This window comes from Fusarium sambucinum, chromosome I (assembly GCF_050947815.1).
Source record: "Fusarium sambucinum isolate potato_lamoka chromosome I, whole genome shotgun sequence".
NCBI classification, from domain to species: domain Eukaryota; kingdom Fungi; phylum Ascomycota; class Sordariomycetes; order Hypocreales; family Nectriaceae; genus Fusarium; species Fusarium sambucinum.
In genome coordinates, this window is record NC_139294.1 from 9,754,095 (window position 1) to 9,776,315 (window position 22,221).

The 22,221-nt window shown below is 47.9% G+C and overlaps 6 protein-coding genes across 6 annotated transcripts; 1 reads left to right on the plus strand and 5 right to left on the minus strand.

The window, feature by feature from the left end:
• Positions 1–1,249: 1,249 nt before the first annotated feature.
• Positions 1,250–4,941, plus strand: FSST1_005885 (Zn(II)2Cys6 transcription factor domain-containing protein; the record flags this gene model as incomplete). The annotated part of the gene is made up of 5 exons (XM_083232201.1): positions 1,250–2,053; positions 2,103–2,212; positions 2,267–3,742; positions 3,796–4,527; positions 4,581–4,941. 5 exons carry the CDS (start codon positions 1,250–1,252, stop codon positions 4,939–4,941), a joined length of 3,483 nt encoding a protein of 1,160 aa, XP_083089315.1.
• Positions 4,942–7,077: 2,136 nt separating this feature from the next.
• On the minus strand, positions 7,078–7,428 carry FSST1_005886 (uncharacterized protein; the record flags this gene model as incomplete). Its single annotated transcript, XM_083232202.1, has 1 exon — positions 7,078–7,428. One exon carries the CDS (start codon positions 7,426–7,428, stop codon positions 7,078–7,080), a length of 351 nt encoding a protein of 116 aa, XP_083089316.1.
• A 993-nt stretch (positions 7,429–8,421) lies between these two features.
• FSST1_005887 (uncharacterized protein) lies at positions 8,422–12,510 on the minus strand (the record flags this gene model as incomplete). Its single annotated transcript, XM_083232203.1, has 7 exons — positions 8,422–8,629; positions 8,727–9,536; positions 9,590–9,708; positions 10,308–10,503; positions 10,550–11,832; positions 11,880–12,289; positions 12,348–12,510. 7 exons carry the CDS (start codon positions 12,508–12,510, stop codon positions 8,422–8,424), a joined length of 3,189 nt encoding a protein of 1,062 aa, XP_083089317.1.
• A 728-nt stretch (positions 12,511–13,238) lies between these two features.
• On the minus strand, positions 13,239–14,825 carry FSST1_005888 (WD40-repeat-containing domain protein; the record flags this gene model as incomplete). Its single annotated transcript, XM_083232204.1, has 1 exon — positions 13,239–14,825. One exon carries the CDS (start codon positions 14,823–14,825, stop codon positions 13,239–13,241), a length of 1,587 nt encoding a protein of 528 aa, XP_083089318.1.
• Positions 14,826–15,448: 623 nt separating this feature from the next.
• FSST1_005889 (uncharacterized protein) lies at positions 15,449–18,308 on the minus strand (the record flags this gene model as incomplete). Its single annotated transcript, XM_083232205.1, has 2 exons — positions 15,449–18,020; positions 18,079–18,308. 2 exons carry the CDS (start codon positions 18,306–18,308, stop codon positions 15,449–15,451), a joined length of 2,802 nt encoding a protein of 933 aa, XP_083089319.1.
• A 2,494-nt stretch (positions 18,309–20,802) lies between these two features.
• On the minus strand, positions 20,803–21,607 carry FSST1_005890 (L-methionine (R)-S-oxide reductase; the record flags this gene model as incomplete). Its single annotated transcript, XM_083232206.1, has 5 exons — positions 20,803–21,155; positions 21,217–21,296; positions 21,348–21,352; positions 21,418–21,522; positions 21,605–21,607. The coding sequence occupies 5 exons, from the start codon at positions 21,605–21,607 to the stop codon at positions 20,803–20,805; spliced, it is 546 nt and encodes a 181-aa protein (XP_083089320.1).
• Positions 21,608–22,221: the final 614 nt, after the last annotated feature.

Genomic DNA, 22,221 nt, shown 5'->3' on the forward strand with positions numbered 1-22,221 from the left:
CGTTTCTACCCGCTTCGTTGACCGTATGCGGCAATCATCGACCGACCTAAACCTCAATTATTCACTGAGCTACAGATTACGGCACCGTACTCTGTACCGTACAGTGCATCAGCCTAAAGCAAAGGGTATAGTTTACGCAAGGGCAACAGAAGAAAACACTAGACCGCACCAGCGGGTAGCGACGTCTGTCTGTCTACCTACTACAGCGACCAGAAAAGCTGCAGGCCACTGTGTTGTACAGCTCGCGGTTCCAGGTACAGTTACTTTCATCTCCCTGCTGGAAACTCTTCCTCCACTTGGTTTGCGGTGCATGGGGTGGCAGAAAAAAACGGGCAGCAGGGGTCCGCCACAGGAAAAAAAAAAAAAAAAGTGTCTTCGCCGACATCATCCCCCAGTCACAGCCAGGCATCTAGGTTCCTTGACCCCCTGGTCTTGTTTAGCCTCCTCCGACTGTCAACTCGGCAGGGTCGGTTCGTCAACTGGCTCCAAATCTACCTGCGTCTGGTCCGCCCAAGCCCGCCCACCCCCGGCAGACCGTCTTTTGTGCCTTGGGGTTTGAGGCTGTCGGTCCCAAATTTGCGCTCGACTTGAAGTCGACATCATACTTGCCCAAGAATCGATCCGTTCGCTCACCAAATTTGCGCCTTTCTTCCCTCAATCCCCAGCTCTCCCACAGTCCCGAGCGCGTACCTTTACATCGCTCACGCTGCCCTTGCTTCTCACTGTGCAATACAATTCGTTTCGCTACCAGCGTCGCGTCTGTGCTCCCCCACCGCTGTCCGTCTCCCAGGTACCGAAAGAGCTTGTCGAATCTCCATCTCGTCTCTGCCCAACTGCTGATCCTACCGCGTCACCGGGGCCCGGGCTGGCTGGAAGAGTCTACTCGACATCTCGTTTCTCTCTTCCTGTCTCTCTACCTCTCTCAAACCTCACTCAATTCTCACTGACGGGTACGGTACTTCGTACACATACATGTCATCATACCCAGTCGTTTCAGACACGCCCACCCCCATGCTTTCCTGGTCTCTCAACCTCTCTTGCTGAAGGGCCCAATTATCACCCGCCCCTCCAGCTTCCAAAGCAATTGGAAGCTTCACTTCACTCCCCGGGGCTTTCTTTTTTGTTTCGCCTCTGCCATTATCCTCTCGTACCTATCCATGGCCACCGCCTCTACGTGGTCCCTGCTTCTCTCTTCGCCTTGTTCCTGATTATGTGTGCAAGTACTACAATACATATATAGTACTCAAGCATGGATCCAGCACCTCCCGATAGTAAACGCCCGCGCCTCTCTTCGTGGCCTGTCGGTACACCTCAACAAGGAGTATCACTACCACATCCTCACGCTCATCAACTTCCACCACCGCCGCCGCCTCCGCCCGGCGCTCTACATCACCCTCACCCTCACCCTCACCCTCCCCCGAGCCCGTATCAGCATTATCCTCCACGACCTATCGAGCATTCTTCAGCTCCACCGACGCCTTCTCACGCTGCGCCAGCGCAACCGCCTCACGAATCAGATCGCCGCCATCATGAGCCAGAGCCCTATCCTCCTGTTCAAGAATACCACCGACAGCAACACCCACATCAACATCCACCGCAACACGCACACCAGCACCCGCAGCAGCATCCGCATCCGCAACAGCACCCGTCTCTGCCTCCATCGCCGGCGCATCCAGCGCATCACCCGTACCCGCCTTACGGCCCAAGAGATCCTCCGATAAAACGAGACCCTACCGAGGATCAACGCCGACCTAATTCGACGGGCCATGCGCCCGAGGGGATGTCGTCCACACCACATCTCCCGCCGACTTCACTTCCACCACCACCGCCTCCTGGCGCATACTCGGATAACTCGCGACACATGAATTACGATAGCGCGCCTTCCATGCCCCCGACTCCGGGTGGCTATCGTGCGCCCAGCTACCCTCCACCCACCCCTGTACCTCATCAAGCATCTTACGAGCAACATGGATATCCCTCAGGCCACGAGCCATTCTATAGTGTGTATTCGTCGTCTGTACCCGCCAAGAAGAAGAACACGCGAGCTTCCCAGGTACTATTCCCTCTAGGCGCCAAACCGTTTAAATGTTAACAAGGAGTAGGCGTGTGATAGCTGTCGGCAGTTGAAGGCCAAGTGTGACGAGACAAAGCCATGCAAAACTTGTAAAGAAAAGGGCGTGGAGTGCAAATACCGTGACCCCGTTCCTAAAGCGTAGGTTTGATAACTTCATTTCTCACAGATGTTATAACTAAATACGGGAAATAGCACGGATAAGGCTCAAGCCGACATTCTAGATGGTCTTAGCACCGTCCAGACCACACTCAATTCGATCATTTCTCATTTGGGACGGGTTGATCAAAGGATGATCAAGATGGAGTCGGTTTTACCAAAACACCTTCTGGCGTCAACGCTCAAAACCGAACCAACCGTCGAAGAAGAGTACAAACGAGCGCCAGCATCGCCTTATGTGGCCAATGGCGCTTCTGCCGACCCTTACTATGCCGATGCTCACCGCGATCACCCCTCATCAGAATCTATGCCACTTCGTATGATGGCTGAAGATGAGATGGAGGTGGAGCCAGGTCCGCCTGTTCCTCCTGGAGAGCCTGCTATTCCTATTAATCACACAACATTGGCCGGGCTACTTTTAGAATGGCCGTCTGTTCGTGAGCTGACAAAGCACCACATTGAGCGAGAGGGTATTCGGTATATCAGCGAGTATCCCATTAGCCAAGAGCAGAACCGCGGAGTCTTGATTGTTTATGGACGAGGCGAAGATTCTCACCCTTCGCGACACGTCCGGGAACCGACCGACCATGGCAACCTGGATATGGCTGACGATTCATCCGATATGGCATCTCCTTCACCAGCCGCCGATTGGGGTCAACTAGGTGGACTCAGTCCTCCCGATCAAGTGGAATATAAGGGCGGCGTCCTGGCATTTGACGGAAACCCTGACTTCTCAGAGTCGAAAGTGTGGGCGTATGTCGAGAGTTTCAAAGAAAACATCCTCAATATGCACCCTATCATACAGCCCAAGCTACTGGATTACTGGGTCAGGCACTTTCTTGATAATCTCCCAGCCTCACATCCACGATCCGCAAAGCCACAAGCATCCAAGCCTACGTTTGCTGTTGGGGGAGGTTCACAGACGCCAGAAGCTGCAGGCTCAAAAAGGAAACGATCGCCAGGGCCGGATGGTTCCGAGCCACCCACACCCGCGCCACAACGTGCTGGTCGACCAGATCGGTCCATCCACAGCGCTCTAGTCCTCACCGTTCTGGCTTTGGGTAAGGTTTGCCTTCACCGTGAGAACGTACCTGATGTCGTCCACCCTACCGAACAGCTTCCCCATGGTAGCCCGGCCATTCGCAACGGAGCCATTCCGCCTTCACCTAACCAAGGCTCTCCTCCAGGATACTCATCCCACTCGCACTCTTCAGGCCTGCCATCCCCTAAGGAGCAAGAAAGAAACGTACATAGTCGTCGATCATCCATTCATGGCGTGGGCGGCTTCCGCTCCGGCTACAGCTTGAAAAAAAACTATGAGGTGATACCGGGCTTAGAGTATTTTGCATATGCCACTGATATTCTTGGAAACCACCTTGGCGCGTATAACAATATGAAGAATGTTTATGCCAACATCTTCGCTGGATTATATCACGGTCAGCTGGGTAGACCGATGGAAAGTTTTGCCTTCATTCACAAAGCCAGCCACAAGCTGCAGGTCATCATGAGACCGTAAGTTTTGGGAAACCCAATTAAAAGGCTATCGACGACTAATCAGACCACAGGAGTTTGGATAAGATGAGAAGAATTAAGCGGAACAGCGAATTCATTCAGGAGACTAAGTACAACCAGCTTGCTCTGACTTTCTGGACCTGTCTGCAGCTTGAGAGTGATCTCATTGCTGAAATGCAACTTCCCCCATCTGGACTGCTATCTTATGAAGACGACATGCCGCATCCCAACATGAGTCTCTTGGAAGGCTTCAACCAACGCATTCTAGACAGCTACCCAGGCCAATTGTATCTGAGAACCCACTTGAACAGCATACATCGGATGTTCTATGCACCCGAAGACCCCGGGAAAGGAGGCAAGGATAAGTTCAGAAATGTGGGTGTCGTATCTGACGCTGTTTCTGGCATGCACTGGGTCGCACCAAGCTTCGCATTTCGAGAGGATGACCCACCAGCCGACGATATCTTGGCTGCAAGATTGCGGGCGAAGTACTGGGGCGCTCAGGTTATCACCTATCGCCCCTTTATCCGACAGATTCTCCAGTTCTCGCACTCGATCAAAAATCATGCTTCGAGTCCTAACTTCCCTAGCGTCAGCTCGGAATTCCGACAAGACGTCACTGCGCCTGTCATTCACCCTAAGGCCAGGACGATTGGAGACATTGATCCCCAAGTGGTTGAGCTGGCTAAGAAAGGCATCAAGGCACTTATCGAGAGTACCCGCGCCTTCCATGGCTTAGGAGACAAGAGGCCGATCATCACCAATATCTTCGGCACTGCCCATGCGTGAGTTACCCTCCTTCAAACCGTGTATGACCAACTATGCTGACCAATTCCAGTCAATGGGGCAACCTCTTGGTTCTTTCGGCTGCTTTCCGCGACCCTGTGCTTCACAGCTATGTGGACGAGGAATTGCTGCGAACTTTGTTCCACAAAACAATCCAGTTCTTGCGACAGTCGGCAACAGCAACGAGTGCACTCCGAACAGACATGCACATTCTTGAGGGCCTTCAGAGAGATCTGTTCAGCTATGATCCCAGGACCAATTCGAGCTTCTCGAGCGGCACAAGCGCGCCTGGCTATCACACCCCAAGACCCGTTGCCATGGCTGCACCTCCCCAGATGCCTCATTCGATGAGCGATCAAGGACACCCACGTTCCATGCCTCATCATCTCCAGATGACATCGCATGGGCAGTAGTCGGATCAATATAATTCTCACACTCAATCCCACACTGATGACTTTCTTATCAACTTTTCATCATGAAATGGCGTTTTGGGAACTGATTCAAACGCGCCGCAAGAGATCATGGAAGCGTGCCAAAGTATGGTAGTGCGTTTCAAGACGCCTCGCCAACCAAGATGTACTTGACGGATAACGCAACAATACCCCTTTGCGCACGGATTGCGCACGGATTGCGCACGGATTGCGCACATTTGGATATGAACAGGATGGATGGATGGATGGCGCATCGCACCGCACCATTATGTCGAGTACAGGTATCTTGAGGTTGGTTCTAGCCTACCCAGTGCTTTCTCGACTTGTTACATTGTACCATCAGCAGTGACGTACAGCAAAAGAATACCCCCTTGGGGTGCAAACCCCAATTCGAACACATGCGATTGTATATACATTCATGTATGTATTTCCCTTTAGGCCTTGCCAGTCATTTGCTTGATTTTGCTTATAGAGAGGCACATCTGTTATTTGTTTTGATTTATTTACAAGAATTGCATTGCATGGTTACTCGGTATGGCAAATGGTTTTCTGAACATCATGGATCTCGATTTTCCTTTTTAACGTGGAGGGATTCGGAGGAGATACCACTCATGGTTGCTGAGCATTATATACCTAGTATATACACATATTGGATTGAGGGAGAGGAGGAAAATACTTGCAAGCTTACTGTCATTTTGTTTATTTGGATATTTAGAGGCGACTCGATTTTAAAAAGAGCCCAAAATTATACATAGCCAACGAAGCAAATACTCAAATCTTGGTTGATACATACAAGCCCATGTTTCCTGTATGTTCAATGACGCCATTGAGGCCCTCGTCTTTTAATCCTGGCACTCTTCCTGCATCCCATTCATTGTATGCAGCATCTCGATAGTGGCTAGCAAACGCCAATAGCCCAGAACAGACCAGGCCAGGCAGTCCCCTGCCCCTGAAGATGCATAGCACTAGTACAGTTCCGTTAAAAAGTCCCGACCTAATAGAATTTCCTCACTAATAACTACTATCTTTAATACTTTTTTAATAATATTTAAAAAATAGCTATATTTAGTTTTTAATTTTATATAACTAATTTAACTACTTAACTATTATATCTATAATAGGCTAGCTATTTTAAGGTTATATAGGGTAATATAAGAATTATTAAAAAGTAAGGGTTAAAATTTAACCCTAGATTTACGCTAAATCTATATAAAAAGAAAATCTAGATTTATAAGCCTTATTTAAGCGGCTATTTAAAGGGATAAAGCTAATTTTTAAATTTTTAATATAGTTATTTAAAAGCTAAATACTAATTAGAATTTTTTCTTTTTTTAATGGCTATTTTATAAGTATTATTAAAAAAGTATTAAAGATAGTAGTTATTGGTGGGGAAATTCTATCGGGTCAGGACTTTTTGACGCCCACTGTAGTGCGTAAAGTGCGTGGGGGAAGCACTGTCCCATTACTTGTAGCATGAAGGTACGTACATATTGCCCTGCCCGCCCCTGGTCTGAGCCCCCCCCCCCCCCCCACCCCTCCAAAGAAAAGCTCTTCCAGAAGGGTTTATAGCCTTCTTCGGCGTTTTCGTTGGTACTTCTAGAACTTGAGGGTTGTAAGGGGGCTAAAAAAAGGGGCAGAACAGTAACCTGTAACCATAGGTACCTATGTTGCAGCTTGACTCATTTGGAATGATGATTTATCTCTCTACACACCGACTCCCAGATTTGTTACCTTTTACGATCTCAAACGAGTCATACTAACAACCAGCTTTGGGTGAAAATCACAAGGATTCAGGTTTGGCGCCGACAAGAAAAAAGCAATTCGTTTTACCTGTCATAAAGATTCGCAGCAGGGGTAGCGAAACACGAGAATCAGATAAACAGGCATTGGCCACGAGCATTGCGAGAACCACTCTATACTACGTAAGATAATGAATGTACTTGTATCAGTCCCTCACAGCGAGGCGGTCAATCAGATTCACGCCGAGGGTGACCGCTGCCTCTTCCAAGTTGCATTGCCGCTGAGACTGTATGTATGCAACCGTGGACTTTGCGAAATCTGTTTAGTATTGGTACCTGGTTTAGGACTAGCGATGGATGAAATCTCAACGGCCTTGAATCAATGTATGTGTCCTGTAACGACTGGTAATGTCCCGATCTTGTAAAATTTCTTTGAGAACTCCTCCTCCAATAACTTGAAAGCCTTCAGCACCAAGATCAACCCACCCTTTCTGTTCGCGTTCGACTGTGACGTCCCAGTAGTCGATCCAGTGTTCTCAGGGTCTGACTCTTCTTTACTGTCATCATCCCAGCTCTCTTGAACTTTGGCCTTTTTGGGACGTTTGACGATCTTCTTGACAACCTCTTCTGGTTTCTGTGTCTCTGCTTCCTCGATTAGGACTTCTGATTCCTCCATGTAGGTGTCATCTTCGTCAAGATCGTCAGGATCATAGTCTCCTTCAGCACTCATAACGCCCTTTAGACTGGTCACAATGGTCTTGAGCACGAGTGAAAAATCCTTTAGGTAAAACCAGATATCTCCCTGTTTGATGCGGTTATTATATATGAGTACCTTTAAACTCCCATATTTAAAAAAGTCATAGATATAAGCGTTAAATTCAGTGTCAGTGTTATAAGGCCAGATAGGGATGTATAGTATGGCAGACCCCTCTAAGAAAACACTGCCTCTTATGCCTGAGCATAAATCATTGATGGTCATAAAATTATCACTAAATCTAGACAGGGCTGCGAACGGTGATCGAATCAGGGTCAGGTTTCTACCTATAAACGAGGACTCGCAAGGCTTCCTAGGCCCAACCAACACCTTAGTTAGGGGTAGTTTGCGGTCTGGTTTATCCCCTAGGTGCTGGTTAATGTATAAGTTAATATAATTTTTAAAGATTAATAATATATCCTAATTATGGCCAATAAGGAGCTTCTCTGCAGGCTCTAGTAGCCGTCTTAAAAAGATTTCTAATAAAGACTGGGCTGCTATAGCAGTAACCTTTAGTATTTGCTTAATGGGAATGCAGTTAAAAAGATAACTAAGCACTAATATTAATTCACAAAGGATATATTCCTAAGTATCTTTAATATCTCTATATAATCTATAAAAATAGCCTCCCTAAAGTAAAAAGTAAAATGCAAAAATAGTATTCTCAGTGAAATATAAATAGCTAACTAGCCTAGTAAAGTTTACAGGTACTCCTTTTACTAATAAAAGATTCTAATATTGCAAGTACTTAATTAAGAACTATAGATAATGCTTAATAGATATTTCGGCATTTAGTCCTCTGAGGTATAATTAAGTTTATAATAAAAGCGTATTAACTACATTAAGTGCAAAAGGGGAATTACCTATGCCATTAAGAAGGATAAATAATTAAAAAATTAGAGAAGTTAAAACAGGAAACTGGCCTCTTAGGGCCAGTAGGCGCAAAGACATGATTTCATAAACTCGCTCTTAGGAGATACTATTAAAAACAATATTACCCAGAAGATCAAAGCCTCTTCGGCTAGCATAACTAGAGGCTTGTCGATAATTCTGGGGCGACAAGAAAACGGAATCGCCACTGAAAATAACAGTTTTGCAGGGCATATTGATACCAAGTGCGAGCGTCCCTGTGGCGATAACTACCCTGAGGTAGCCCCGGCGAAACAGCATTTCCACGCTGGACTCTGTTAGTTGGAATAGTACGGCATGAACTGTGAGGGGGTTGTGAACGATGTCGAGCGGCTTGGGGCACGTCTTGAAAGGAGAGCACTTACATCTGACGATAGCGTCGGTTCATACCAGCGTGATAAACGCCCAACCCACGGCGAAGAGCATCGATTAACCATGATTCGACCTTGTCTCTGCCCAGACTGTACACCGAATCGTCGAAATCATGTTGCTGCATCTTCGTCATGTCTGCAAAACTGAATTGATCCAAAGGTGCCTCCGGGTCGAAGCTTTCCCATCTGCTGATATCCTCACTCGTTTCCTCACGAACCAGGTCAAGCTTGGAAATACTATCATCTGCATCTTTAGACCGATTGGGAAAGAATCTTTCTATAGTATTAGATCGATCGATATCACGGTCACTGTCCTTCTGTTTCTTCCATTGCTCGAACTTTTGGACCTTTTGTCGCCATGCCTGGTCTATTTCCCTGAACTTGCTCTCTGCAGTTTGGAGTTCGATGAGGATATGTTGGACGCATTGTTCGCATTCTGAGCGGTCGTAGTTGAACACAAGAGCTGGCAGCGAATCTAGTCTGTGGAGATCACAGACCAAAGGGAAAAGCTTCTGAAAATGTCGCTTAAGGGGAACAACGGGTTGGTTCAAAGACTCCAGATTCGCAAGGCTCTCCTGTAGGTCAGGAAATGGCGAGTTCTCCATTTTCATGACTCTCCTGAGCACAACTTTCAGGTCCTTTTCCCATCCAATAACATGTTGCTTTTCTATCCATTCAGGTAAGACATTCACGGGATCTAGTTTAGCTGTCTCGGGCAAAAGTGTCTCAGGAATTGTTTTTCTCATGTGCTTCCACAGTGTGAGACAGTCTCGTGCCTCCAGGTTCACGTCATCCAACACAGATCTGTTTCTATACGATGTCAGTAACGTGTATCAAATTTGACAAAAACAACCTACCGATCCTTCAGTGCAGCCACTGGATGTACAAACCTGAAGTTATGACAGATGCTGTTGCCTTTATCTAAACCAGGAACGGGAAGCTGCGACAAATTTAAGAGGCCCTCGAAAGCAAAATCCTTCAGTAGATCATATATAAACTTACAGAGATCTAAATATCTCACCCCGTGGATAACTATCTTTATATAATAACCCTTTTTTGCCTATGCCATTGATAGCCAGTCTCTGAGCTTATTAGGGTTGCCTACCATAGCCAAAAGGGCAATAATTAAGCAAGGTGCCAGGAGAAGCAGCTATTCCTATATAACACTATTATCCGCCTATCCTATACAATAGACCTCATCGAAGATTATCCTCTTCACTTGGCAAGACTATGCATTTATGCCGGTCGCATTCGTGGGAGATTAATATAATTTGCAGCATATAGGGCATAGTGACCAAGATCTGGCACTAAGACGGGTTATTAATGCGGTAGTCCTAAGTATAAACTGCCTATATTGATTTGCCTATTTACTTCTAGTATAACTTAGAGAATTATACTTCTATTTCCGCAGTAATCTAATTTACTAAAGCTTTTATTAGTACTATATAATCGAGAATATCGCGTTACCAGGCATTAGGCTTAAACTGCACTCTGGCATTATATCGAGAGTCAAATTGTCTATCTATGTAGGGGCCTCTATATTCAAGTTGCAGAAGTCGAGTATTCTTCACCAACTTGGGAGCCTTCTTTAAAACTGTTGATATGATATAGAACGGGAGTGTTCGAGAAGTCTCGAGAGTGGCGATAGGCAAGGGAGTCGCCGTTAGTGCCTTGAGAACCTCTTGAACAGCGTTGGCGATGTCTGGTGTACAATGAGCCGACTTGGATATTTTCCCAAGCCAGCTCCAGATCATCGAAACTAGATACAGCCCTAACACACACTGTTAGTAGTATCAATACCAGAGCGATGAAATCACTTACCTTCACGTGAATCCTCACGAGTTTTCTTACGCACCTGGATCCATATCTCCATCAATATATGACATAAATACAGCTGGACCTCTGGCTTTACGGCATCATGGCTGCCGCTAGATCCTATGGATTGGAAATCTAAAGCCCTGAGGTAGCGATCGATTGGGCTATTGACCTTCTCAAATTCTTTGTACTTGTCGCGCCAGTGGTTCAGGGTGTCCATTAGTTTGGCCTTTGCTTTCTCATCGTTGCGCTTCTGTGCTTCCAACAAGGCGTTCTGCTTGCCTCCTTTTCCGGGCTTTTGTTTGTGATGTTTGGGCTTGGCAACCTTGCTGCCAGTAACAATGCTTTTTCTCGGTTGGGGGCCTACCACGATAGTTTCTCGATTGAACGTCTTGCCAGTTGAACTAGTAAGACTGGCCGCATAGGAAATGACTTCAGCCATTCGTCGCTGCATTTTCTTCTGTCGAGCCTTTTCAAACCAAACAGGAAGTGTCTCACTGCCCTTGAGCTGGGTGACAAGTTTGTAGGCATGCCAATATCTGAGATCTTCGAACACAAGCTCTGCGTTAGAATCCTGAATCTCTTCTGACTCTCCAATCTCGACGTCTCTCAGAAAGCTTTCCAGGGCGAGATGATTAAAAGGCAATGCAGTCAAGTTCCTTTCAGCTTTTGGTGGGGGGCGCGAGCCCTTGGATGACTTGAGTGTAGCAAAGGGCTGCTTGACTTCTCGGTCCCATCCTCTGAAAGTCTCGTTATAGAGAACACGGGCATGCTCTAGAATTCTGGAGGGAATATCTCCTTCGCTTCTAATCGCCCGAAGGAGATAGAAAAATACCCGCCCATCGACAATGTCGAAAAGTTCCCATCCTTCCTGTTCATTCAGTTCGGATGGCATCTCTATCAAACCTTGGGTTGCTGTGCAGAACATGTGGAGAAATTCGTGGTCCTGACTTTCGATCATTTCGTCTTCATTGCAAAATTCCACGCAGGATCGCTCCTGAAGAGAGCAATACTTGAGGGTTGCGACTTGGAGAAGGAAAGCTCCCACCCGATTCAGGTCAGCTTCGGTGGTTTCGTTTGCAGAAGCGTAATGCTCGATATAGGCACGACAGAAAGCCATAGCATGCTTTTCTCTTGCAGGATAATACACATCCCCGAATGGATGCTGAGTTATTTGTTGAAGCACTGCTTCCGAGAGCGATAAAGGTTCCTTCGCCTCAAGCATCGGCAACTTGAGAGATGAGCCACGCATGTCTTTCTTTCCACTCAACAATGACATAAAGACCTATGAGGGTTAGTAGGTTCTGCATGGTGGCTTAGAAGGATTCTGACCTTTGAACTCTTCCAAGTGATAGAGTTGATGATAGCGACGTGTCTTCCACTCGCCATGACTTTCCATATCAGGTATTGCAGGTGAGTAGCCTGGTCGGTGGTGCTAGCTCGACCATCATCGCACAGTATAAAATGCACACCGTGGGCAGACAAGTAGTTCTGGCACTCGTTGCTTTCTAAAGAATCGAATTCAATAATCCGAAAATCGAGGTTCGATTTGATGAAGTGCTGAATGAGAATTCGACGAGTTAGGCGATGCTTGGCACCTTTGGTCGAACTAACTGCCTGCTGGGGCACGCAAAGATTCTCGTGATCTCTAAAAAAGAGGACGTCGAAGTTGCAATCCCGTCGCTTCAACTCGCTGAGTAGTTTCTCTACAGCATGCACAGCGTGCAAAAGCTGAAAGCCTTCTGCAGATATGGAGTCAGACACGGGTATTGTTGATAAGCAACCAGACAAGAGACTTACTATCAAGATCGACTTTTGCCTCAGCCAAGCAGTAGCGAATGAGTGATTCGCCATGAATCGCAAACAACTCACGGCCGGCGAAATCTCCTACGATGTCCACTGTAAGCGGACTCTGGCCTTCATACCAGTCCCGGAGTTTCTTGACGGGATCTTCAGGAGGCATGGTGAGAACTTTGTCGCTTGGGCTGTTTCATGAGAACGATAAGATAGTGTCAAAGGGAATCCGAGAAGAGAAGATGAGAATGACTTTGGAGTTGAAAAGTTGAAAAGTTGAAAAGTTGAAAAGTTGAGGAGGGGGAAGAGGAGGAGAAGGGGAGAAGGCAGGTGCTTTAACAAAATGGAAGGAGCACTTGCTTGCCAGTACCTGCAACCTGCAACCTGCAACCTGCAACCTGCCACTTGCCGCTTCGCTAGAGTGTCACAAGCAGCAAGCTGCCAAACCAAGCATTTAGTTAGAGAGCGAAAAGGGTTTGTGGAAAAACAATACAGAAGTCGCTGATTGTCCGGCTGCCTAACACTATTGGATCGTGTTCAGAGCAACAATAACACAACTTCTTACCTAAACAGCTGGCTTCTAACTTTTCGTGCATACCCGCTGATTTACACTAAGAACTTGATGAATCACTTATAAGGCATTCATGCAAGAGACCCAGAATGTAAAAAGGACGTTAAATATCTAGACAATCTGCACCAAGATCTTGTATGGCACCGCCTTAGCGGTCGTACAACTACCCGCCTCACTCCTCTATTTCTCTGACTTCTAGGTGCGTACAAGCCTTATACAAAGTCCATATTCCAATACTACCATTTTAGTCCGCCGTAACGCCACGCACAATGCAAATTGAGCTTAACAACATCGGGATATATAACCACGCTTATCGTGACAATGTATTAAAGGACCCCGGCCATCAAGCTCTCTAGCATACCTCCTGTTTGGCATGCTGATTGTGCTCTTTCCACCTCGGCCTTAACTCGGCGGTATAGAGTCCTGAATCCCTCTTGCAGTTCTGCTGAGCCGCCTGCAAACTCGGCGTAAAGCTCTATAAGATGAAGGCCGACCTCGACGCATACGCTCACGTAACGGGGGTCACAAATATGGCCACAAACCCACTTCAGAATGGGCTGGACTGTGTGTTCGTCCCGGGACTCTAGGGCATCTCGAAGGGCGCTTCGGTGGCGGAGAGCAAGGAGGAGGGTGAGGACATTGAGAGGAGAGTGATCAGGAGAGTGCTTATCAAGGACCAGGTCCAGGGCACGCGCATATCGGGCGTGTCGTAGATCATTTTGCCAGGTGCGCTCCTTTTTCTTGTGCGCGCGAGGCTCGTTTGCGATGACAACATCAGCCCCTTCACCAATCATGTCCAGCTTCTTAGCAGCAGTGACACGACGCTTGCGCTTCTTTCGCTTGGCATCATGAGCGTCTATTGTGCCAGCGACAAGGGCAGCCATTTCTTTCTCGCGCTCGGATTCCCTGTTTGCTTCGGGTGCAGTAAGGCGTGTTCGCACACTGAGGACACCCGACTGCATACCAACAGCGAGGTGGCGGTCGCTTGAATCGGAATCGTCGCCAGAAGAAATGACCTTGACAGACAAGACGGGAGACTGGTACTTGGTGCTTGAGACGACATTCCATCCAGTCGTCTCAAAGACCTTGACGTGACCCTCAAGACCACCACTAACCAGTCGTCGGCCATTGGATGCTAAGCTGAGAGATGTGACAGTCTTTTGGTGGTTGGTGATCATGTGTAGAGGGCGCGCACCGACCAAGTCGAGAACGCTGATTGATTCACCGGCGGCAGCAAGAACGGTGGTTCCAGTTGGCATGGACAGGACGTCCTCGATAGGTGCTGCATGCTTGAAAGTCATAACGGCGCTGTTGCTTCCTGTTCGGGGATCCCAAAGCTTGACGGTCGAATCGTAACTTCCAGAGACAATCATGTTGGACATGGTGCCAGGCATGAAGTTGGCGCATCGAACGTAATCGGAGTGGCCAACAAAGGTAGTGGTTGGGTCGTTGCTAGGAAGGTCCCAAAGTCGGACGGTCTTGTCGTCGCTTGCACTCAAAAGAGTAGTCAACTCGGTCGGCGAGAACTTGGTGGTCCAGACGGGCTGCTTGTGATGCGTCCATGTCTTGAGGATGGCCCTGGAGCTAATATCAAAGACCTGGATCTTTCCAGTGTCATCACCTGCAGTCAAGATCCTTCCATCCCTTCTGATTTCACCACTGCGCGCAACATCTCCGAATCGAGTGACCGTCTTGAGAAGCTTGCGCGTTCTGTTCGAGAATATTTGTATGCGCGTGCCTGTCGTAATTGCGAAAGACTCGCTGTTGGATGAAATGTGAACGATGGGATAATTCGTAGGCGACGGAATCAGAATCTGATTCTTGAAGGTTTTCCAGTATCGCTGCTCTGCGGTGATGGGCGTAGGGCCCGAAGGCAGCTTGAGCTGCGGGAGAGGTCCCACCTGAGCTGCCATTGTGTCGATTCGTGATGACGGACTTTTGTTGCGGTGGTAGAAGTTGAGCTGTTGGTCTGCCTCTTGTTGCTTCCAAACCGTGATTTTTTTTCTGCGATAAGGATAAGATATGAAATTTAGATGGCTGAAAGAACTCGGCGGGGCGTCTACATAATCTAGCCAATTTGGGTTAGATCATACCTTCTCCAAAAGCTACTACTAATTCATGGAATTTAACATTGAAAGAGTCGATAGCACAAATGAAGGGGCAATGGAAGTAAAACATTAAAACAATTGCTTTATACACAGTTCTTGTGATACAAATAAACCTTTATTTACAAATAAGTATCCATGTATTGCTGGAATTCGGTGTTATGTTAAGGCACTAATAATCTTTCTTAAACAGTAAATAGAACAGCATTCTCTGCACTCACAAGCAAAGCATTGGATAATATCACCTAGGTTGTTATAGTATAAGTATATATGATTGTTTTGTCCAATTCTGTCAATTGGACATCTAAAAGAAAACTCCAACATTGCCTTGCGTATCCTTCCAAACCTTGCTTTACTCAACGCCAAAATCATTACCCCAGTAACTATGATAGTATACATTTCCTCTAGGTCTCGTTACCTTGTTTGCGTAACTAATATCCTCCCCTTCTTCGAGACCTGCCTGTCCCGATATCAATACGTTGCATCTCGTGCACCAGTGCCAATTCTTGGCCAGTTCCGTTTGCCCCGCTCATCGTTGGCATAGGAATCTTGGCTGGAATCGGTGGTCCTCCATAGACACCTCGGTTCTCATCCTCAAAATCCCATGTGCCCGCACGAGGCAATCCGCGAAGCGAAGCGTTACCATACGGCGTCCTCTCTTGGTAATTGTCCTTAGAAATTGGTGCCAGTGGGCTTGAAGCCGCTGGAGAGTTGTCCGCTGATATTCGGTTCGTTCGCTTCTGGAGGCGAGTGCGACCAGCTTGAGGAGGTGTGCGAGCTTCATCACCGAACGAATATGACGTGTTCACAGCAGACATCGAGTGACGTCCACTGCGCGGGGCCCGCCGGTTGCTGGGAGGCATTGGCTTAACTCCTGACAACTGAGGTCTTGAACGTGTTTCGCTGCCAGACGCTGGCTTCTTCGTCTCTGGTTCAGGTGCCCACGTCTCCATAGGAAGATGATCGGAGGGGTCGATCTCTCGCCCATCATATGTGATGATCTTCTTTGGTTCATCGTCCATAAAAACCGGCGAAGGGCTTTTCCCGCTTTTAGATGAAACAAGACTGGGGTTGAGGGCGTCATATGAATCAGGTCCAAAAGGAATATCTGACTTCCTCCTCTGGTCTTCAAGTGGAGGAGGCGCAGGACTGACTGACTTGCGCTTAATTCTGTGGTGCGGGTTCGGGCTAGTACGCGGGTCAGGAGAGACGCCCCGGTGCTTTACAATTTGTTGTTCGGGTGGGTTATAAGTGATGGCGCGTCGGTTGTAAGGTTGGACTGCATACGCATGCTCAGGTGGTGGCTGCCCATACCCTTGGTCAGGTGGTGGCTGGTTATATCCTTGCAATGACTCATTCCTAGGACGTCCTCGAGGAGGTATGCTAGACATGCTCTGAGAGTGTTGCCTTCGGTCGTGCCGACGGTCCTCGTAGATAAGATTTGTCAGTTCTTGCGACTGACTTGCGTCCAATCCTGGCACAAGAGCCGCCGGGGGTGCTGGAGCCGCATAATTGTGCGGACTCTGCATATGCGAAGCGTTCATATCAGCTGGATGGCCTGCATAATTGCCTTGCCCATTATGTGAGTAGTAACCGTTATCGACAGGGCTCCTAGAGTAGCTTCGGCCATGAGACGATGACAAAGCAACTTGCCAGTCCTCGGGATTCTGGTACCCTCTTGGGGAATGAGTTGGTGAATAATCTTCTTGGTATTGAGCTGGGGCAGGCGACCGTCGTAAAACCAGAGGCGCAGGGCTTGGGTTTTCGTCGAAACAAAGCTCATCAGAACGTTGGAACTGTGAGCCATTCTGAGCATACTTTTGCGCCGATGCACCAGAAGCATCAGGCACATCCTCAACTGTAGGTTGCATAGATCGATAGTGAGGGTCATAGCTCGCGTCGTAAGAGCTGTGTCTCGGCATGCCATCGTAGGCGTTCGAGTTTGGAGAAGAGGCTTGGTTAGTAGCGGGGGCTGAATCATAGCCCCGGAAAGCTGGGCGTCCGGGGTAAGGCACCATCTGCTGTCTCTGAGCCTCATGTCTCAGAACGTCATGTCTCATCTGTGGAAGCTTATTTGGCGACGTCTCCATGCTTCTTCTCGGCACAAGCTCTTGCCCTGAACTGTTCCCTCTTATCCGGTGTGCGGGTGGTGGCGGAGGTCGCTCATTCTCTACTGGAGAGTACTGCCTTGGGTCATCTAATAATGCGGGTGATTGCTCATAGAAGTCTTGCTGAGGGGCGTAATGGCCGCGAGGATCCATTTGCTCCTGTTGAGGAGCGTATCTGGGGCTATACTCTCGGTCATCGTACTGTCGAGGCTCCTCATAAGCGATCATTGACCTTCGAGACGGACGAGACGCCTCTCCGCGGGTCGGGGTTGTGTATTCCTGTGGCACATGCGCATGTGGGGATGTGGAATACTGTTCTGTTTGACGACGGGAAGAGTGTGAAGGCGGAGTATTATACTCGACAACTTGTAGAGGTGATTGACTTGGGACAAAACTGCCTGAGTGGGAAATCTGTTTGGCATGTGTTCGTGGAGGTGTACGGTTGTCAGAACCGACTGGGATTTCCATAGGTACTGCTGCTGGTACTGGCAATGGTGCAGGTGCCGGGGCTGGAGCTGGAGCTGGGGGCGACACAGATGGAGCTTCACCAGTAACAGGATCTGATGGCAAAGGACGTCTTTTCACAGGAGTTCTTTGTTTGACAGATCCTTGATCTGGTTCAGCTGCTGCAATTTGCTTTGGTTTCGCTACCAGCTTGTCGGGCTTTGGTCGAGAGTCGTAGAAGGTAATTTCAACTCTGATTTCGCCAGCATATTTGCCTTTGCAGGTCAATGTTTGCCAAAAATCGTTCTGTCCACCGCCAGGAACAATAATCGATCTCAAATCGATCCATGACTCGCCAATCAAGTCTGTTCGTTTATCATCTGTGAAAATAGAGAGCTTAAGTTGATAGTAATCTGGACAGTCATGAACCGCAAATCGCAGCTCTTGATCCCTAATGTTTGCGTTAGTTTCAGCTGATCTTGACAGTCCCCCGAGATTGAAAGTCTTACCATTTTGGTGTTTGTCCACCACGAACATCAGTTGTTGTCTTCCTGGCTTCCTTTCCCAACCTGGCTGCGCAATAGGGATCTTGCTTTCCGATCGTCTTGCGATTCGGCAGATTTTTGGCTCGATCAACGATAGCGACCAGGGTTCCGATTTCTGGGCCGTCCACTGCAATATCGGCAAAGATGCCTGCAGTGTGCGCCGCACTCATAAGATTCTTGACCTTGGCTGCCATTGCAGCTATGCGCACAAAGGCCGAAGTGACAGTGCAGTGAGTGAGGGGTTTTGATAATCAGTGCGATCGGTTTGTTTACATGAACAATGGTTGCTGTTTGACTAAAAGATAGCTCGGTTTTGGTAGATCCAAAGTCGGACTGGTGTTAGGAACGATGATATGACTAGCGCGAAAGCAAAGACGACGCCTGACAAGAAGAATTCGAATCTAGAACAATGAAATAGCCGATAAATGAAAGCCCAGGGAATGAACAGTCAAGAAGGTAAAGCTTAAGACGAACCAGCTGGACGCTGATTGACAGAACCGGGCTAGGAGGATTTTGGGTATAAAGTGGGATCAAGTTTTTGATGGAGCGAACGTTCCGGAGTGCTTGGATTGAAAGGACAGAAAGTGATCGGTCGGTTCGGGATAAAAAGAGAAGCTGAGTGAGTTGAAGAGAGTGCGATGACGGAATGACTGGCACAGCTTGCAACGAGGAAGCGAAGCGGAACGAAGCGGGCGGGCGTGATAGATAACGTTAGAGATGAGTAGGCTTCAAATTAGTAGACCAGCCGCGAAGGATAAACCAACTATACTCTCTGAGTATTGAACAAGAGAGAGTGAGTTGTCAAGTGAAAGAGAGCATTCGATCAGCTCTCTGTTACAAATGAATCGATGCGATAGAGCAGGATATCGAGACGTTGTATACGGATGGGCTTGCGTGTGGTTGGGGGCTGAAAGCGGTAATCGGGTGGGTCTCAATGGAACACCAGCAGTGGAGCCTCTGACGGGAGGCTGGGCTTGGGTGGGCTGGCTGGCTGGAAACAAGGAGGCTGGTGCACCTACTGCAGGGGCTGAAGCAACCCCTAGAGCCGCCTATTCGTCGAGTAGTTCTGGGGGATTTACAGGGAATACTTGCCCAGATTAAACAGGGGGAAGTACCTAAAGTTTGTGCGGGCCTTGGCAGCATCGAAAATTACCTCGATAGAAATGGTCAGTTGCAGTAAAGTCGCGTCACATTCGCACGATTAGACAGATTCAATAGGGCAAAACCATGTGAAAGATCAAAAGGCCTTGTTTCTTCCGACCTCCCGCTCTCATCCGAATCAGGGGATCATTCAGGGACTGGAAAAGGAATCCACCTCAGCCTGGTTCGGCATTTCAGGAACGAAGAAAAAGCAGACCCCCATCAGTGGATTGATGGACGGTTTCATCCAGATCATGGCTTTAACTCTGAGGTGAAAGAAGGACCTGAGAATGAGAACCAGATACGTATTTTAAGTCATTGCACCAGTCATGACTCTTCATTACCCGCACTGCCATCCTCCCACATCACACCACATTCGGGAATAGAAGAGGTACTACAGGTAGACATATTGTACGCGCGTGTTTGGCGAAGTGATGCTCACAGCCACACAGCCATTGCGTATATGCTTAGATACAGATTTGGACTCACGATTGCCAAGCTACTGGCTGACGTTGACAGCTCCACCTCGAGCGATTCATTATTCTCAACTTGGAATCATGACTTGTTCTGAATTAGGACCTTGAATCGTATCAATCCATTCACGAGATCAATCGTGGTCAGTGCTGGCTATACCATGTCAACAGTCTCTTTACCGCCTTGGATGGCTGGAGTTATATTGAAGTTGGGCAATGGCGGGAAACGAAAAGCACCAATCTCCAAGCCTGACAACGTGATCGTGCACCCAAGGGCCCATCTAGATTGTGGAACTTACTCTAACGCAAGTCGCTGAGGCGCTCTCCAAACCCAAAAGTAGAGCCGGGATAACGGGCCCTGGGCGTTGAGAGACCCCTGCTTTGAATGTCACTTATCATCAGTTGGCCGTCTTTTAGAGAAATAGTTAACGGCTCTCAACTTTTCCGGGTCTTATTGGGAGATATCCTGTCCTCTGTCGAGATCCCCAATTACACGACCCACTGACTGGATCGTTCCCTGGCTGGCTGAACGGCAGGAACAACCTTCTTCAAAACTTTCATCATCGTGATACTAAATCCGGTTTGATGTCACAACATGTTTGCGGCGGTAAAGGGCACTCGGTTGCCATGGGAAACAACGAAACAATGTCACGCCCCTCTATTCTCTAGACTCTAGAACATGAAATCTCGAGCTATTGACTTCCCATCTCGGTTACGTCGATTACGGTGTAAGCCGGTTTCACACAACGGCCATACAAACCCCATTGCTAATATGTCAGTCTATACCGCTCCAGGATCAAGGGTTTCATCATCGAAAAATCGTTTCTGATATAAGTGGGTAGAAGGAAGCGAACGGAAGTCAGCAAGGAACGTGCAGTGTTGTTCGATGTCAATAAGACTTAATGTTTTCACAAATCTCGACTGCATCGAGACTATGACGGCATAACTATCATGGCCAGGCTAACGCAGAATATTCAATCTCAAGCGCATTAAGGAAAGAGATGTGCAAAAGTTTGCTCGGAGGAATGCTGGCAACCCTTGTTGGTCATATTGTGTCATTGCATATGCTATCCAACTACCAGTCACAGCTCGTAGCGAGCAGAGCCGCAAGCTGCTCCAGATTTGTCTTGTCAACCTCATCGAAGCCGTTCAGCTCAGCACAATCGATGTCAATGATGGCCACCAGCTTCTTGGAACCGTCGTCCTGAGCAACGAGAATAGGCACAACGACCTCGCTCTTACTGTCTCCATCGCAGGCGATGTGTCCAGGGAACTCCTCCACATCTCGAACCAGTTGTGTCTCATGAGTTGCTGCCGCTGTACCGCAGACACCTTTGCCGAACTTGATAGTCTGGCAAGCCACCTTGCCCTGAAAGGGGCCGAGAATAAGTTGCGGGTCCTTGGATGACTTGTCAAGGACATAGAATCCTTCAGTTGGTGACAATGTCATTATCGGTTATCATGTGAGTTTGAGAGGGTTGTGACCTACCAGCCCAGTTCACGTCCTTACTTGGTGAACCCAGAGACTTGTATGCGTGCCATAGCAGAGAGGCGGCATTTGAAAGATTGCTACGGAATTATCAGTCGAGTGCGCGTATGGGAAGATCTTGATTTGCTCACCAAACCTAGAAATGGTAATGGGTTAAAAAGTGAGTCAAGTACATCCAATACAGAAGGTAATTTGACGAACCCAGTTACGCTGGTCTGTGACTAGGCCTTCGGCCTGCCAGAGCACTTGCTCATAGGCATCCTCCTTGGTGGCGCCCTCGACAAAGTTTGACGCATCAGCATGAACCTATAGACGAGTTTAAGTAAGTCATTTCAACGTGCAGGGTCTGGATATAAAATGGAAAGGAGTGGAAGTAGGACGGACATACCATCTTGACTTGTTTAGGATGGTATAGAATTTTTCAGTGGTTTGTACGGATAGCACTGATAGGATTGACGATATGCTTCAACCCGTTCTAGAAGAAATTTCGAAGTCGGTAACCAGGAACCTGGTGGAGTTGACGTGACTTGATCGTCGGTACAATTCGTGTGAATTTGCTTCCTCCCCGCAAAAAAAAGTGCGCCTAGGTACTGATAGACTAATTGATGTCATTTTAGTGCCAATGGAAATGTCTGCACTGGATACTGGATACTAAGTAGCTGTAACCTCAATTGCGGCTCATGTCTCTGCTCATATTCCTTATAACCATGCCCCGATATTGATCAATAATTGCTTTCCTATTCTGTAGTATTTTAACACGAGCTGCATATCAATAGTGACCCACCCTAGGGTTTGACATGAGTTGCCAAGAGAACCTCAGCTGGGTGCTGAGATCCATGAAGGCGGCCGGCGATTGACGACCCCATGAAATTGACCGCCACTATAACTAACATGCAGATCTCGGATAGTAACCGTCTCCATTCAGAGCCTAATGGGAAGCCCAAGACTTTGTTTACTGGAGGTTGGTAAAGTATGAGGCTGGATTTGGTAACCTAATGGCAGTGG